The sequence below is a fragment of the Gallus gallus genome, chromosome 28 (genome assembly GCF_016699485.2).
Source record: "Gallus gallus isolate bGalGal1 chromosome 28, bGalGal1.mat.broiler.GRCg7b, whole genome shotgun sequence".
NCBI lineage: Eukaryota > Metazoa > Chordata > Aves > Galliformes > Phasianidae > Gallus > Gallus gallus.
Genome location: NC_052559.1, coordinates 1091907 through 1108799, shown reverse-complemented (window position 1 = coordinate 1108799; position 16893 = coordinate 1091907). Strand labels below are relative to the sequence as shown.

The 16893-nt window shown below is 47.5% G+C and overlaps 1 protein-coding gene across 1 annotated transcript; it reads left to right on the top strand.

Annotated features, from left to right (window-relative positions):
* Nucleotides 1–340: 340 nt before the first annotated feature.
* Nucleotides 341–16220, top strand: LONP1 (lon peptidase 1, mitochondrial). Its single transcript, XM_001232111.7, has 18 exons — nucleotides 341–741; nucleotides 2004–2092; nucleotides 2450–2569; nucleotides 4758–4986; nucleotides 5514–5575; nucleotides 6090–6219; nucleotides 6551–6634; nucleotides 7309–7529; nucleotides 8525–8663; nucleotides 9561–9739; nucleotides 10493–10580; nucleotides 11383–11505; nucleotides 11852–11968; nucleotides 12255–12395; nucleotides 12479–12644; nucleotides 13763–13971; nucleotides 14688–14852; nucleotides 15842–16220. Exons 1-18 carry the CDS (start codon nucleotides 370–372, stop codon nucleotides 16004–16006), a joined length of 2799 nt encoding a protein of 932 aa, XP_001232112.3. The 5' UTR covers nucleotides 341–369; the 3' UTR covers nucleotides 16007–16220.
* The last annotated feature ends 673 nt before the right edge of the window (nucleotides 16221–16893 follow it).

Sequence of the window (16893 nt, the reverse complement as noted above, 5' to 3'; positions counted from 1 at the left end):
GTTGGAACTGGGTGAGCACTGCTGTCCTTTGCAACCCGGGCCATTCCATGGTCCTATGACTTTGGGGTGCTGGGGGCTGCCCTGCCGGAAGGGAGCTCTTCGAAAGACCCTGGTGGCCAACAGGTGGCCGTGAGCCAGCAGCGTGCCCTGGTGGCCAAGAAGGCCAACTACTCGGGCGCGGCGTTTGGATGGATGCGCCCCCCCCCGCTCCGCCCGCTCCCCCTCAACACCGGGCAGCGCCGGGACTCGAACCCGCGGCCTCGCCTCGCGCTCCCGCCGACGTGCACCGCCCCACGCTCCCCGCGCCGCTGCCTCACACGGCGCCTGCGCGGCGCGAACCGGAAGTGCCGCAGCGCTCCCGCCGGCAGCATGGCGGCCGCGCGCTGCTTACGGCTGTGTGGGCGCTGGCGGCCGGCTCTGCTGGGCCCCGCGCGACGCCGTCTCCCGGCGGCCGCCTCCTTCGTCAGCCCCGGCGCCCCGCCGGGCCCCGCGCCGCCGCCCCGCGCCGCCTTCAGCACCGCCCCGCGGTGGCGGCGGTGGAGCTCCGGCGGCTTGGCGGGGGGCGACGGGCTGGAGGGCGGCGGAGGGGGCGAGGAGGGCGGCGGAGGGGCGGACCCCGGCGGGAGCGCTCCGGTGATGACGGCGCTGACGCCGCTGATGGTGCCCGAGCACTTCCCCAACGTGCCGCTCATCGCCGTGACGCGCAACCCCGTGTTCCCGCGCTTCATCAAGATCATCGAGGTGGGCGGGGGCTGCGGGGGGCGGCCCGATGTGCCCCGGCCGTCTGCCGGCCGCTCTCCCCTTCCGCGGGGTCGGTGTTGGGCCGGCGCGGCCGCCCGCTTTGAGCAGCGGGGCGGTTTGGGGCGGAGGGGCCGCCCGTGGCACCGCGCTGCTCGCGGCTCCGTCCGTCCACGGAGGTGGACGCGGCTCCCGGGCGCTGCACTGTCGGTGTTTGTCCGTCTGAGAGCGTGAATTCGTTCTTAGGAAAGCGCTCTCTCTGCCAGCTTTTGTGACAGAGCTTCTCCAGGCCGGCCGCCGGCTGTGCGTCGTGGATCCTTAGAGTTGGAAGGGACCTTTAAAGGCCCGTCTCACCCCACTGCCCTGCACTGCACAGGGACACCACAGCTCCATCCGGCTGCCCAGCGCCTGAGCCAGCCTGGCCTTGAGAGTCTGCAGGGACAGCACGTCCACCACATCACTGTGCAGCCTGCGCTGCTTCCTACCAGGGCCACCATACAGGCAGCACCAGCAAGCCCTGCCTGCCAGCGCTGCTTCTTTGGGTCCTGACAGGCAAAGAGGGAGAGGCTGAGCACCTCGGGGTGAAGCTTAGAGAACGGGGAATGCAGAAGTTTGTGTATTGGGGTCGTTAGGCGTGCAGTCCTGCAACGCTTCTGTATGGAAATGGCTGATATCAGTGCTCTGCTATCTCAGCACCACTCAGCTGCTCCCCGCTCCCCGTGCTGGGGCAGGGAAGGCGGCTGGAAGTCAAAGTGTGAGAGCTCATGGCGTGAGCTGAATGTGTAAAGCCAGAGCTGTGTGCACAAGTAAAGCACAACAGGGAATTGATCCATTGCTTCAGGACAGCAGGGCTCGCGTCGTGTCTCGGTTTCTTGGGAAGACAAATGCCTTCAGAATGTCTCCTGGTTCTGTTGTTCAGTGGGACATCCTCTTGGCCAGCGTGGGTCAGCTGTCCCAGTGCTGTCCCCCCCAGCCCCACACTGAAAACATCCCCAGCTCTGTGCAGCACTGCTCGGCAGCGATGTCAGTGTATTACCACTGCTGTTTTAATCAGAAACTCAAAACACGACGACTCCTTAAATATTCAGTGTTGGTGTTTTCTAATGCTCTTCCATTTTTACGTTGCTGTCCTCTGACGTAGGCAAGACTAGAACAAAGATTAGGCTTCGTAATTCAATCAGAGGGTTCCCCCACGTGTGGTTTGGTGTGCAGAGGGTGCAGAGCTGGAGGAAAATCTCCACCTGACTTTGTGCTTCTTGTTCTAGGTGAAAAATAAGAAGCTGGTTGAGCTGCTGAGGAGGAAGGTTCGTCTCGCCCAGCCTTACGCTGGTGTTTTCCTTAAGAAGGACGATAAGTAAGTTGTTTATCTTCACAACAATAAGATATTTCCGTGCCTTTACACTAGAGGCTGTGCTCTGAGATTCCTCACCCGTGATGGCATTCCAATAATTATGCTTAGACCTCCTCTTAGCGCAGCAGTTTTCATTACCACCAGCAGTGTGTTGCTGGAAAGGTTACTGCTGTTTGGGAGGGGCTGAGCATGCAGTGATGTGCAGAGGGGCTGCCTGACCATGAGGGCAATGTGAAATCCTTGCTCCTGAAAGCAGCTTAAAGTTCTGCAACCAATTGCTTTCTTTCCTTTGTTAACATTTTTTACCCCCTTTCTCGAGTTTCTGTATATCTGCTTTACTTTTTTTTCCTTCCTCGATAGCAATGAATCGGATGTGGTGGAGGATCTGAACGAAATCTACCAGATGGGAACATTTGTGCAGATCCATGAGATGCAGGACCTGGGAGACAAACTGCGTATGATAGTCATGGGGCACCGGAGGTACTTAACCTGGGGGGGTGAATGCACTGGAAGTACTGGAGAAACACACCTCCCTTTATCTCTGTCACCACGTGTTTCATGTGCAGCTCCTGTGTGACAAGCTTTTGTTACTGCAACGTGTTCTGATGCTGCTTATTGTGTGTGCTGGTACAGGTGAGGCAGTTTCACCCCCAAAATAAAGAGCTAGCACACATCATTCTCCCATAAGCCATTAGGTGATGCAAGCAAAGCATTCATTGTTCTGAGGTTCATCATTTTCTTTGGAAAATACAGCAGGAAAAAAGAAAGAAAATAAAAGTGGTTCAGAAATGTAATTATGATTGTCCTGGAAGTGGATTGAGTAAAACAGGATTAATTGTGGGGATGTAGGTTTAGCTATCTGTGCTAAGGATTTTGAACTAAGTCGGTGTGGAATTGCAGCTCTAACAGCCTCAGATAATGGACTTCAGGCTGTGCATTGCTTTGAAGCTTTGCTGTTTTCCTTCCTCTTGCTTTGTTGCACCAGTTCCATTTTTGCCTGGACAGCAAAAAATAGGTGGTGCTTCTCAGAGCTGAGTTTGGCTGAGCTTGCCAGGGAAGAGGGTGAGATTTTGGTCCCAGTCTGGAGAGCTATGGGTCATACTCTGTATTTAAGATGTCTGACATGAGGCTGTTGGTATAAGAGGCAAAATGCAAGGAAGTTTAAAAATACAAACGGGAAAATGCATTTTGTTTGGAAGGTGGTAATGCCATGCATCTGGCCCTTCCCTTTTAGGGCTTAGTAGTTAATTGCTTTAGAATAAACTTTTGGTTTGATCTCTTCCAGTATCATAATGTAGGAAATAGAATGGATGGTAGAATTTTGAATGTCTAGGTATGGGAAGGCTTCATGATACATATAGTGTTGAGAAGCAGAGTAGATACTGCAGCAGGTGTGGTTTAAAGCAAAGGATTGGTTGCTAAGAATCATAGGAGTGAAAAAGCAGAACGGGATGTTCAGAATGAAGGAGTGAAGCAGCTTTTCAAGAAGGACAATGAAAGGGTGGGAATCCCCTTCAGATCATTGGTTTGTATAGAGAAGCCAGCTGTCTGAGCAGCTGCACCAGCAGTGATACCTTATTAACAGTCCTTTTTACATGCTGTGATATTTCAGTCTGTGATCCTGAGCTTCGTCTGTACGTTTTTGTTCACCAAATAATTTAGTTGTAGGTTTGTTCATTCTTTTGATCCTTAGAAATCTGGCTTTGCAGTTGGGCAGCTGATCTGAGCAGGTGGAGGTGGGTCCTTTCTGTGCTCCTGTTCACACTGTGCTCGTGCAGACCTATGGAAGGCTATGGCAGCAGCAAGGTGGCAGAGGGGAAAAGCTTTCAGCCAGCTGCATCCAAATGCAGAACTGCACTGGAGATTATTAAAAGCCTTTAGCATTACAGACAAATGGCTTTTTCTCGTGCTCGAGTCGTTTAGCAGAGCAGGCTCTAATAAAATGTAGTTACCTCTGATTATCAGGACTGTGTGACAGATAAATCTGTTGTTTAGAGTGAGCAGTTGCACTTTCATGCACTTTCATGAGGTGAAAAAAGAGCAATTATACACAGGGGTTTCGTGATATTTTGGACTGGAAATAAAGCCAATTCTGTCCTGTCAGTGGAAGTTAAAGAGAACACATTTCATGTGATTTGTTTTAATGCTGGAGCTCTTTCCTTTCCTACTTGAATGACTTAGAATAAGAACTTGAGGAAGGAAATGGAAGACCTACAATCTGAAAAGGAGATCCCTCTTTCCTTACTTCTTTCTTGCAAGGAAGTGTCCCTCTTCCTTCAGACTGTCTTCCTGTGACTTTTCCAGCTCCTGCTGTTGTTAAGGAACCTTGTTAAACCAAACCTGCAGAGCAGAAACAGGAGCAGGCTAATTCTGTGGATTCTGTGGCTGCTTAATTTTTGTATATTGCTGCTTACTCGTAAATTTACTAAATAAGACCCAGTGGTATCTACCACCTGAGTGTTCTGGCTTTGCTAAATCACACCTTATTTTAACAGAATGAACCAAAAGGTAAATCTTATCAAAATGTCTATCATCAATTAGTCATCGCTGTCAAACATTGGCATTTCAGCTTTCTCAAAATGAAAGACTCCTGCCTTTCCAGGCTGAAAGCTGAAGTCGCATAGAGGCAAAGGAGAACTGATTGTGTCTGGTTTCCTTTGGCTTTCAGAATCCGTATAAACCGGCAGCTGGAGGTGGAGCCTGAGGAGCCTGAGGGCAAACAGAAGGTTAGAAGGAAACAGAAGCGCCCTAAGAAAGAGGCTGAGGAGGAGCCTGGAGCAAAGGAGCAAGCTGTCGAGGTGGTGCTGGATCCTGTGGCTGCTTCTTCGCAGGAGGTTCTCATGGTAGAAGTAGAAAATGTGGTTCATGAAGATTTTCAGATCACAGAAGAGGTTAAAGTAAGTGAACTGAGCGTACCAGCCTTGACCTGTGCTGTAGAGTTGCATCTGCGTTGCTTGCTGAAGAGTTCTAAAATGAAGCTCAGATTTCAGGCTTTGGAAAACAGTTCCTTCTTCTCACAGGGAATTTTCTGAAAGCAGTGAGTTCTCCTTAGAATGGCTCAGTTCCTTAGAACCAATCCCTTCCAGAAATTGCCAGCTGAAGAGGCTGAGCTGTGCTGAGGTCTGTGTGATAACCTACGTCAAGTCTTTACCCCAGGGTGATCTGAGTAGTCAGCCTGACTGCATCTTCTGTCCCAGCACAAGATATATGTTGTGCATGCAAAATTCTGCCCCTCCTGCATTGCCCAGCCTCCTAGGAGGAGTAACTGCTGCAGCACAAGCAGCATTTCAGCACAGCACTGGAGATGAGTGGCCAGGGGCTGCATTTCTGAGCTCTCAGAGTGAGGAAGTTGGGGAATGTTGTGTTTGTACTGAGACCTCGTCCTTTTCCAGTCTTTCTCATTAAATCTTTCTTGTGCTTACAGGCTCTTACTGCAGAAATTGTCAAAACAATCCGGGACATCATTGCCTTGAACCCTTTGTACAGGTCTGTGTTTCCCATGTGTGCTCTGGGGCTGGAATACCCTGATAATGCTGTTCCCCTTGGCCTTTTGCTGTAACAAAGAGGAGACACTCACTGAATTGCTGCCCAGAATTTGGTTTGGGAATTAGCACCTGCTGTTGGAGAGTTTTGAAAACCTTATGCAAAACTTTAATATCTGATAGGACAGCAGGACTTGGAGCAGGTGCTGTGGGTCTGAGGGGAGCTCACTGCAATAAGCGTCGCAGTCTTATGCATGTGTTATGGACATGAGGCTCAGCACGGTGGGTCACAGATTGTTAACATTTCATATTCATGGTTGTATTTATCAGTGATGATTTCTTCTATCAAGGGGTGTGTGTATTTGTCACTGAACACAGCTTTAGTCAAACTTTTGAAAGCTATTTTGCTATGAGGCTGAGTTGCACTTCATTTCTTCTTTTAATAACTCAACCAGGCTACTCCTTTCTGAATGTAAGAATTTACTGAACATTTTGGATTTTATCACTGTTTTTTCCAGAGAGTCTGTACTTCAGATGATGCAAGCTGGACAGCGTGTGGTGGATAACCCCATCTATCTGAGTGACATGGGTGCAGCACTGACAGGGGCAGAGTCACACGAACTTCAAGACATCTTGGAAGAAACCAGTGTAAGATGAACCTTTGAACTAATGCTGTACTAGCAGAAGTGTGCCTTTCATTTGTCATCATTTCTCTAGCAGCCTCAGTACAGAGTAGGCTCCCATGCTACGTTTGGTGGTAGATTAATGTCAGCTCATAGATTCCTGCTGAAGGATGCAGTTAGTAATTAGTAATCTGCTTTCAGGGAGAGTCTGGATGCTCTGTGTCTTTGTGATAATTGTCTCTCACACTGTGGTTGCACGTTGCTGAATTGGTCTTGCTATACCTGTGGGTGCTGTGGGGTGGGGAGTTGATGTGAGTGCAGTGTTTGACAACTCACTTTGCATCTGTCATTTCCAGATTCCCAAACGGCTTTACAAAGCCCTTTCCCTTCTGAAGAAGGAATATGAGCTGAGCAAACTGCAGCAACGTCTTGGAAGGGAGGTAAGTCTTTCAAGTAATGTGTATCTTACACACACCTATAGCACATCCACCTCTGTGGACTTAATACTACAGTACTTAGCACTGCCAGTGGAGAATTTAAAAACAAGACCATGGTACACAGTCTGAAGGAATGACATCAATGCAGGGTTAATACCTTGATACTCTTTTCCAATTGGAGACAATTTTTCTTGCTTGTTTGGAAAAGTAATACAGAATCTGCTGTTGAATCTGCTTCCTCCTGGAAGCCCTGCAGGCAAATGAGGGAGATGATTTAGGGAAGCAAAAGGGGTTTTTGGAGAGCGTACTGTGCTTATCCAACTTGATTTCCTTCTCTTATGAGAAGGCCTAGAGCACAAAGGGATAACAGTAAGCTAGCTGGCTTTAGCAAGGCTTTTGTCATGGTCTTTAGTTTTCTTTTGGACAAATTGGGGTGATGTGGACTGGAAGGATGGAATTCTGAGTTTGGTGTAGATGCTATGATAATAACTGGAGCACAGTGAGACTTGGAAGTGGTACAGCGAGTAGCTTGTTACATTAGAGCATGCTGCACATGAAGATCTCTGTTGTATTTTCAGCTGCTGAAAAGCTCATAAGTCGGAAGTGTTGGAGAGCATTTGGTGTTTGTTGCATGGTGCCAGGAGCAGAACAGTCACAATGCTTGTTGCTGTGTTTAGGTTGAGGAGAAGATCAAGCAGACACATCGCAAATACCTTCTCCAGGAGCAGCTGAAGATCATTAAGAAGGAGCTGGGTCTGGAGAAAGAGGACAAGGATGCCATAGAAGAAAAATTCCGCGAGAGACTGAAGGAGCTGGTAGTGCCAAAGCATGTGATGGATGTGATTGATGAGGAGCTGAACAAATTGAGCTTACTGGATAATCACTCCTCAGAATTCAAGTGAGTGCAAGGCTGTGTCCTGTCAGGGTTAGTTAGGAGAATGAGAGCAATCAGCCCAGTTCTGTTAAACCCTTACCCAAAGAGTTTCTTTTCTCTTTCTGTCTTAATTGCTTTCTCTGGATGTTTCATAAGTTATGCTCCTCGCTTGAAGCCTAAAGCTGCATAGAAGTACTGTGCCATTCCTTCCTCCTCATGCAAAGTGCAGTGATTCCTGCAACCCTTAATTGTAGCTCTTCTCTCTTGGTTGTTTTCATGAGATGCAGGAGAAGAGAAGCAAATCTCAGCTCCGAGTCAGCCCCTGAAATGCTGGGGCAGGACTGGAGCTGCAAAGGAGCAACTTTTATCTTTTGTCACATAATCTGCATGTTAGAAACTGAAATTGCTTTGAACATTCGTGTCTGTCGAGGTGGCGTCTGCTATTGCAGTGAGCAGTCAGTGTGGCCATCAGTGCAGGTTTGCATCAGAAATATTTGGAAGGAAAACACCAAAGCTGAACACAAAGCTGGTATTACTTTTTCAAGTCTAATTCCAGCCTTGCTGTGCACCTGGTGGATAACAAACAGATTTTCCAAGCCCTTTTTGCTTCACCACAGATAGGATTTTCATGCAGCATTTACTGTGACTGTGGTTCTGGTTTTAAATGATGGTGTGGGGTCATTGTGGCAGGCTGACAACTTTTGTCTCATGAATAATGCAAGCCAAAGAGAGTAACCTGCTGAGGGAGCTCAACAGAAGAAAATCACCACCCAGGCCAAAGTTCTTGTTCACAGATTTTGGTGTTCAGAGACAAATGTTTGCATTTTCTGGGAGAGGGGCAAGGGACTGAAGACTGCAGTTACAGGCTATCAGTGCCTGCCCAGATAATGGGGATATTTTCATCATCTCCCCTTTATGAGTTTGATTCATCCTCCTTTTTTTGGGGCTGAAGTTGTTTTGGAAGGCAGTGGAGGAAGGTGTGAGTTTGTTGCTAAATCACTTTTGTTTGTTTCTGTCAGTGTTACACGGAACTACTTGGACTGGCTGACATCCATCCCATGGGGTAAATGCAGTGAGGAGAACCTGGAGCTGTCCAGAGCCCAAGCAGTTCTGGAGGAGGATCACTATGGGATGGATGACGTCAAAAAGCGAATTCTGGTAAGGTGGGAATAGGCAGAGGGCACAGCTCCAAACTCAGCCCAACATCAGGTGGTTTGGTTACGTTTCAGCTCACAGCTCTCCAGTAATTTCCATTAAATCACAGAAAGCTTCAGGAATGTTCTGGTGATAAGTTAATGTGTTTAATTGCTATTGGCAATGAAGGTCACGTTCTGGTTTCACATGACAGTGTACTCTTGTTACTTAATGCTGAGGAAATGAATAAATATCCAAGGGGAGCACTGTCAGGATTTTAATCAGTGCATTGAGAAGTTCCTAAAGTGGTTCATCATGACAGGCAAAGCTCCTGCCTTCCCAGAGCACACTGACCCTCAGTTAAGCAGGGAGGAGTGTTAGCTAACAGTGAATTCTTGGTGTGTGTAATAGACAGTACGTTCTTAGCCATCCTAGAACGTTGCTTTAATTAAGTTGTTTTGCTCCAATCTGGAGAGAAAGATAAAGGCAGTGAAGTGTTTTTTCTCTCAGGGGAGTTCTGGGGGTATCTTTCCCCCAGCAGTACCCAAGACCTGTGACTTAATCTCGCTATCTGATTCATTATTTTAAATGATAAACGCTCTTTGGAGTGTCAGCCTGGCATTGCTCATCGGCTCCAGCCTGGCACGTTGCTCATCGGCTCCAGTGCTGTTCATTCTGACTAGCCTGACAGAAATGCACTGAGTTGCATCATGCAGGTCTGTGGCTTTGATTATTAATAAAATTCCATGCAGTGGAAGAGTCCTACCAGTAACCTCAACATCTTCCCTCGCCCTCCCCAGCTCTTTTGAGGACCTATTTTGTGTAGGATGCTCGTTTTGGAAGCACTTGACCTGATAACAGGTATGTTTTGGTGTTGCTGCAGTTTCCCTGTTCATTTCTGGTGCTTCCTTTGCTGTGCAGGAATTCATAGCAGTCAGCCAGCTGCGTGGGTCTACCCAGGGGAAGATCTTGTGCTTTTATGGCCCCCCTGGGGTTGGCAAAACCAGCATTGCCCGCTCCATTGCCAGAGCCCTAAACAGAGAGTACTTCCGCTTCAGTGTCGGAGGGATGACTGATGTGGCAGAAATCAAGGGACACAGGTCAGTGTGCTTTGATGTGTGTTAATGTTGTCCAAATGGGACCGTAATTGAATTTGAACAATGTGTGTAATTTAATTCTCCGTTCTGCCAGCTCCTGCTGAAAGGGTTTGGATGTAGGAAGAGGTGAAAATTAAAGCAAAGGGCGGGGGAGGGGTTCGTTGTAATCATGTTCCTGCCTCAAAATGCAGTTGGTTCTTGTGTTTTCTTACAGGAGAGCTTTGCAAAGTTGTGTGAGCTTCTCAGAGGCATCAGACTTAGATTCTAAAGTCATGTTTGTCTATAGATGCCAGCACCTGAGGATAGGAGCAGCTTGAACACGGTGATTTCTGTGTGTTCAGGCGTAATTGAGGCCAGGTGTCTGAAGGATCAGGAGGGAGGTGCTGGTGAGGAAATCTTGGGAACAAGAAAATGCATTCTAATGTTTCTTGAACCCAAACCAACAAGTTGCTATTCAACGCTCTCTGTGCTCAGCCTCACCTGTTTGCTTCTCTCTGCCTTAAGAGAGGATAAAACTAAAGCTGGAAACTGCAAGTTCAGGAGTATTCTGCCAAAATTCAAGGCTGCTCTCTATAAGAAACAGAGTAGATGGGTCTCAGTGCTTCGTGTGGCAATGGAGAATGCTTTTGGTAGACAGATGTTGAAGATAAACTTCTTTCCCAGCAGGATATACCTGTTCCATCATCTGCATGTTTTGTTGTGTGATGTATGCCATATTTCATAGTTTCCCCCTAAATACAGTCTCTGGTAAAACAGGAGGACGTATGTTGGAGCAATGCCAGGAAAAATCATCCAGTGCCTGAAGAAGACCAAAACAGAGAATCCACTGATACTGATTGATGAGGTGATGTGTCTGCTCTTCTAGTTTTTGGCTGTTAAAAACTTGCTAAACAACTATTGGCCCCTACAGCTGAAAGGTGCAGCAGTAACGTTCCCAAAAGTCCCCCAAAAGATTTGGTGGGGATGGGGGGTTAAATTGTGCTGGGCTGTAACGTTATTTGGGTTACAGTGATACCTCAGACATTTGTTTTCTCTTCCTATGACAGACCTCAGCTTTTACATTTCAGTCATTCCTTTCTCTTTCCACTGCAGCTATTAGGTTCACGAGGATCACAGTCAGAATTCAGTAGCTCTCATGTTCCCCACCACTATTGTCCATATGATATTAGAAAGTGTCAGTCTCTCAGCAAGTCTGAAACAATACTATAAGAAATAAGATGCTTACAGTCAATTTTAGGTCTGCTTTGAGAATAGGTAAGAGCCGGGTCTTCCAACTTACTGCTTTGCAGCAAAGCAAATAAGGACAGGGTATAACAGCAGGGGTTTAGAACAGACCAAAAGTCTCTGTGGCTTCACTGTGTGCCATGCCTGGGAAAGACCAACAGCAGATGGCCTGGGAATGGTATAGAGGATTAAGAAGCAGTTGTATGCCCTGCTGTTCAAGCCCTATGCCTTGTCAGTGCATTGCATGCTTGTGCCTGAAGGTGGTGGAGAACTGGGGGAACCCACAGCAAACTGGTAGAATGGTGGTGGCTGTTTGTTCCTAACCACGTGAAGATTTTGAGATGGAGCCCTTAAACAATCCTTGCATGAGAACCTGCTGCCATGAGAAACTTCTGACAGCGTTTAAATCTTGTCTCCTGTAGGTGGATAAGATAGGAAGAGGATATCAGGGGGATCCATCCTCAGCCCTGCTAGAGCTGCTGGACCCAGAACAGAACTCCAACTTCTTGGATCATTACCTTGATGTCCCCGTGGACTTATCGAAGGTATTTCCTCTCTTCTGTGGAGCTGGAAGGTATGAGTGTGTATCAGTGCATAAACGTGCACACGACAGCAAGAAAAGTCAGGAATTTGTCTTTCATAGTGGCAGGCAGAGTTGCTGTGGTTTCTGCTGCTGTCTAGCTTTTGTATTTAGTTGTCTTTACACACACAGTTCTAGAATCCAAAGCTTTATCTGTAATAAAAACTAGACTTCCCAGAGAAAATGATCTTGCCCCAACCCTTCAGATTTTGCCCCACCCCATCAGCCAGAGAAACACAGCAGTGAGGGAGCAGTGCTTGGAGAAAAGCAGCAGGTTAATGAAAATGCCTCATAGGATCTTGTGCTTCCAGGTCCTTTTTATTTGTACTGCCAATGTAACAGAAACCATTCCAGAGCCACTGCGGGACAGAATGGAAGTCATCAATGTGTCGGGATACGTCGCAGAAGAGAAACTTGCAATTGCAGAGGTGAGAGGAACTGCTTCAGTGATGTGCTGTAAATTACATCAATAAAATGGTTTTGACAATGTCAAGCTTATATATTTACATCCAACCATATCAACAAATAGGAGGCATGTGGTATGCTGGACAGAGATCCCCCTAATTTGAAATAATTCCAGCATTCTGTAATAGAGAGGCAGTGAGCTCTAGGAAATGGCATTGAGCTGATGGCAGAACAGAGGTGGGCAGAGTGGAGTCAGGAGGCTTTTGTCCACAAACACTAACAGAAGGATGTGTGGATGTTCTCTTTCAGAGGTACTTGGTCCCTCAGGCACGAGTTCTGTGCGGTCTGGATGAAAACAAAGCCAAAATCACATCAGATGTATTGACTGTTCTCATCAAGCAGTACTGCAGAGAGAGTGGGGTGAGGAATCTACAGAAACAAGTAGAGAAGGTGAGGGAGAACTGCGGAACCGTGACCTCTTTGCTTCAGCATTTCCACCTCTTTCTGCAGAAACAAATTCCTGTCTCGTGCAGGTACTGAGAAAATCAGCCTATAAAATTGTGAGTGGAGAAGCAGAGACGGTCCAGGTGACACCTGAAAACCTGCAGGACTTCGTAGGAAAGCCCATCTTCACTGTGGATCGAATGTACGAAACCACTCCTCCAGGAGTGGTGATGGGTCTGGCTTGGACAGCTATGGGTAAGGGTTGTGCAGGCACACACTGTGCAGTTACACAGTGACTTCTGGGTTAATGTGTGTTTCCAGGAGAAATTGTTAATCTTCTACATTGGAATGAGGGTGCAGGTCCTGAAAGATGAGTACTGGCTGTAAAACTCAAATGTGTGTCTCCATCTTGATGTCACTGTCAAAAACTCAGTGTAGTTGTCAAACTGAATTTCTCTAACCAAGTCCAGTGAAGCTCTTCTATTGGCATTAGCAATAGTAACTTCTATGGCTTTTTAGATTCTGACTTCCACTTTCCTGAAGAAAAGAGCCTTTTTTAATTAGCCCGTGCTGATTTTGACTTCTCTTTGTGTGCTGTACTCCATGTGAGCCACATCCGTTACAAATGGTAGTGATTAAAAGCATAAGCCTTGCTAAGGGCAAGGACAGAACTTTGCTTCCTTAAAAGAAGGAGGTGCTGTTCTGACTTGCAGTGTGCCTCAGCTGTGCAGTATCTCTTCCAGTGGTGTATCACCACGGACTTTGCTTTCAGTGCCAAGGGCAGATGCAGTGTTCTAGCACTCTCTTGGAGTGGGTGAAGGTGGTAGTTACACTTCACTGGATTACTCTGTTTATTTGGGGGCTTATGTGCACCACTGTGGGGAAATACTGCACACACTAAAGGATTAGATGTCCAGGTGTGGCCCCTGTGTACTCTAATTGACTTCGAATGGAATTGAAGTCCTGGAAGTGGTTAGAAAGGAAATAGTTGTACAGTGGAGAAGGTAAATAGATGTCTGGCTCTGGGAAGCAGAGCTGGCAAGTGTGGTGTGGTGTGAGCACATCTTAAATTATAGCCAAGAAGTGCCTAAAGTAACTAAAAGCTTGCTTCCACTAAATATGGGTTGTGTCAATGGGTGGGTTGTGAGGTCTGAAGGAGCAGTGAATGGAGCCCATCAGTGCAGTCCTGTTGAGATTTCTAGTTAAGTTTTCTGAAGGGATTTGGAGAGAAGCCTTCAATTGCTCTTTCCCCAACAGTGTCTCATTAGAAAGCCCTCACTTCAAATTCCTCTCATAGTTTCTGCTTCACCAAAGCCATCTGCTTTGATTTTCTTTAGCTTTTCTCAGGATGTCGTTTTTCTTTTCTTTCTCAGGAGGTTCCACTCTGTTTGTTGAAACATCCCTGAAGCGACCCAAAGACACGGAGGGCAAGGATGGGTCCCTGGAGGTGACAGGGCAGCTGGGGGACGTCATGAAGGAGAGTGCCAAAATAGCTTACACGTTTGCAAGAGCCTTTCTGATGCAGAAGGAGCCCAACAATGACTTTCTCATGTCATCCCATATCCACTTGCATGTGCCAGAGGTAATTTGATGAGATATTCAGAGACGTGCGTGGCTGCTTGGCAGTCATGCTTTAATGTAGTCCATGTTTTCTTGTTGCTTCTTCCAATGCAATAGGAACCTGGTTGTTACTTGAGAATTCGTTTCTTGGAGGATCAGAAAGCAGTGGATGTTTTCTCTGCCTCTGTTCCTCTCAAAGAGTTGTTCCTTTCATCTCAGAGATCTGTTTGACCTCAGATCCATGCAGACTGTCTCTAGCTGAGGCCTGAGTTTTGTTGGCTTTCTAAACTGAGTGGTACTTTCTGCCTTGAATGGTTTTCAGTATTGCTCTCCACTACTTTGTGATTCTTTATGCCATCTGTCCTTGAAATACCGACCTCTGCTTCTTGTTCCCATGGTTGGCTTAGGCCAACAAGAAATGTGAAGGTATTCATGCTCATTTCTTGCTTAAATTGATTATTCGAAATCCTGAGCTTGATGAGTGAATATCACAGTGGCATCAGGCCAGAAACCGAACTGTAGACTTAGTCAGTTTATTAGTGTGAATAAGATGAGGAGTGATGTGGTGTCACTGGATGTGCCAATTCAAATAGCGCTTTCCCCACAACCTTTGTGCAGTTAAGTACAAGACCCCTTGAAATCGCTGCCGTGTTGAAACAGCAGTGGACAAAGGTATTGTCTGGCTTTGCTGATCTGCAGATGGGTTAAAGATATGTTTTATTTTTATTTTTTTGACAGGGAGCAACACCGAAGGATGGACCAAGTGCAGGGTGTACCATAGTAACGGCATTGCTGTCTCTGGCCATGAATTGCCCAGTGAGGCAGAACGTGGCCATGACTGGAGAGGTGTCCTTAACTGGGAAAATTCTTCCTGTGGGTGGAATCAAGGAGAAGACTATTGCGGTAAGAACTCATTCTGTGCATCATCTGTGGGGCAGAGACACACGTTTGTCTTGGCTGACTGGAACAGCCAAGGAGGTCGCTCCTATAGTGGCAGAGAGAGGCAGTAATGTGCTCTCAGCCACAGAGCACCCAGAGGAAGCTCTCACCCAGAGAAGCCTGCTGGGTGGGTGTGGGAATCTTGCTGGTGTCTCCAGGTGTGAGGAAGGAGGTGAGAGCCAAGGCTGTGTGCCAGGATGTCCCCAGTTGACAGACTGGTAGAATTAAGGGATCATCTACCCTCTCTGTGGCAGACTGTTATGTATAATCTATACTGTATCTTGGTGTGGTGACGCACTGAACAGGTTGCCCAAGGACGCTGTGGATGCCCCATCCCTGCAGGCATTCAAGGCCAGGCTGGATGTGGCTCTGGGCAGCCTGGGCTGCTGGTTGGCAAACCTGCACATAGCAGGGGGGTGGAACTGGATGAGCACTGTGGTCCTTTTCAACCCAGGCCATTCTATGATTGTGTGCTGGGATAAAGTGCCTTTTCAAGGAGAGCAACCAGTATCATAAAATCATCCTTAACGTTAAGGCTCCAATTCCTGGTTTTGGCTTGAATTTGCCTGGCTTAAAATTTCACACAGGTATCCCAGCATTTTTCTGTTATGGATGGAGGGTCTTTAGAACTTGGAGTACCCTGCATTTCATCGCTGTGAGCTTTCTCTGTAAAACACTGTGAATTGGCACAGCAGTCCCCAGGTGTGCTGTCACCGTTCTGCTAACCAACCTCACAGTCCATGCAGCTGCTGCAGTGTGCCGTGGGGGTGGGGGGGGCTGATGGCTGCAGTGCCCTTAACTGCTCTCTGTAGAAGAGAGTAAAGCCAGATGGTGCTCCTAAACAAGTGCGCTTGCTCTTACTTTCCAAAATGGGAAAGAATCTCTGTTCCTAGTGGACTGATGGACTTGTAGGGCTAAATACACGGATGACGTAACTTTCTTTCTCCCCATAGGCAAAGAGGGCAGGTGTTACCTGCATCATTTTGCCATCAGAGAATAAAAAGGATTATTACGACCTTGCTGGATTCATCACAGAAGGACTGGAAGTGCATTTTGTTGAGCACTACAAGGAGGTATTCGACATAGCGTTTTCAGAACAGGATTCGGCTGCAGGATGATGCCCAACCCCTGGGGACCGGAAGGCGGTTTGTCCCTCAGTGCTCTGCCTCTGCCCTGCCGGGGGCTGATCCTGACGTGGGACACGGAGCTATTGCTGCTGCGCAGCTGCTGAAGTGAGCGAAGGCTTTGGTCGAATAATGTGTTTCTCCCTCTTTAATATTGAATTATGATCCAACTTGAGTATTTCCAATAAAATTGTGAGATTTTACCAGAGGAACGTGCATGTTATCAGCCACCAGCAGCAGAGCTAGTTCAGCCCCTTACACTCCAAGGAGATTGTATGGTTATTTCACTGTACACCAAATATCTGCTTCAAGGAGCATGAACACAAGTGGAACACTGTGCTGGTGGATGAGGAGTTCCCAGGAACATCTCCCTGCCTTGGTGGGGAATGCTGGAATTCTTGTGGGACACAGAAGCAGCACTAGCACGTTCTGTGGTGGAGGGACACGGATCTTCCAGTATAAATCACAACTCCAAGCTTAAAGGGAGCAAACTGGGCCAAAATAGCGGCCTGCTCAGTACCAGCTGCTAGTTCTGCACCCCACTATTGACTCTTCACCACTGCAGCAGCTGAATTGTGTTCACTGAGTGAAAAAAGGAATGACATGTGTTAGTGTGACTGTTGTGGTGTGTCAGTAAACGCAGGCTTGGGCTTGAGAATTCAAGTACTTCACCTTAGGGCGAGCTCTAGAGAAACTGAGTTTAAATAGAACTTATTAAATAGAGGGAGAGAAATTCCATGGAGCTTTTAAGTGTATTCCTTCTGCTGGAAGAACTGCGCTGTCCCATCGTTCAGCTAGGTGGGCTCTAGTGGGAAATAAAGAATTCTCCTGCTGAAATTCAAGCAGCTTTTAGTGACTGCACTTCTCCTGATTTGAAAACA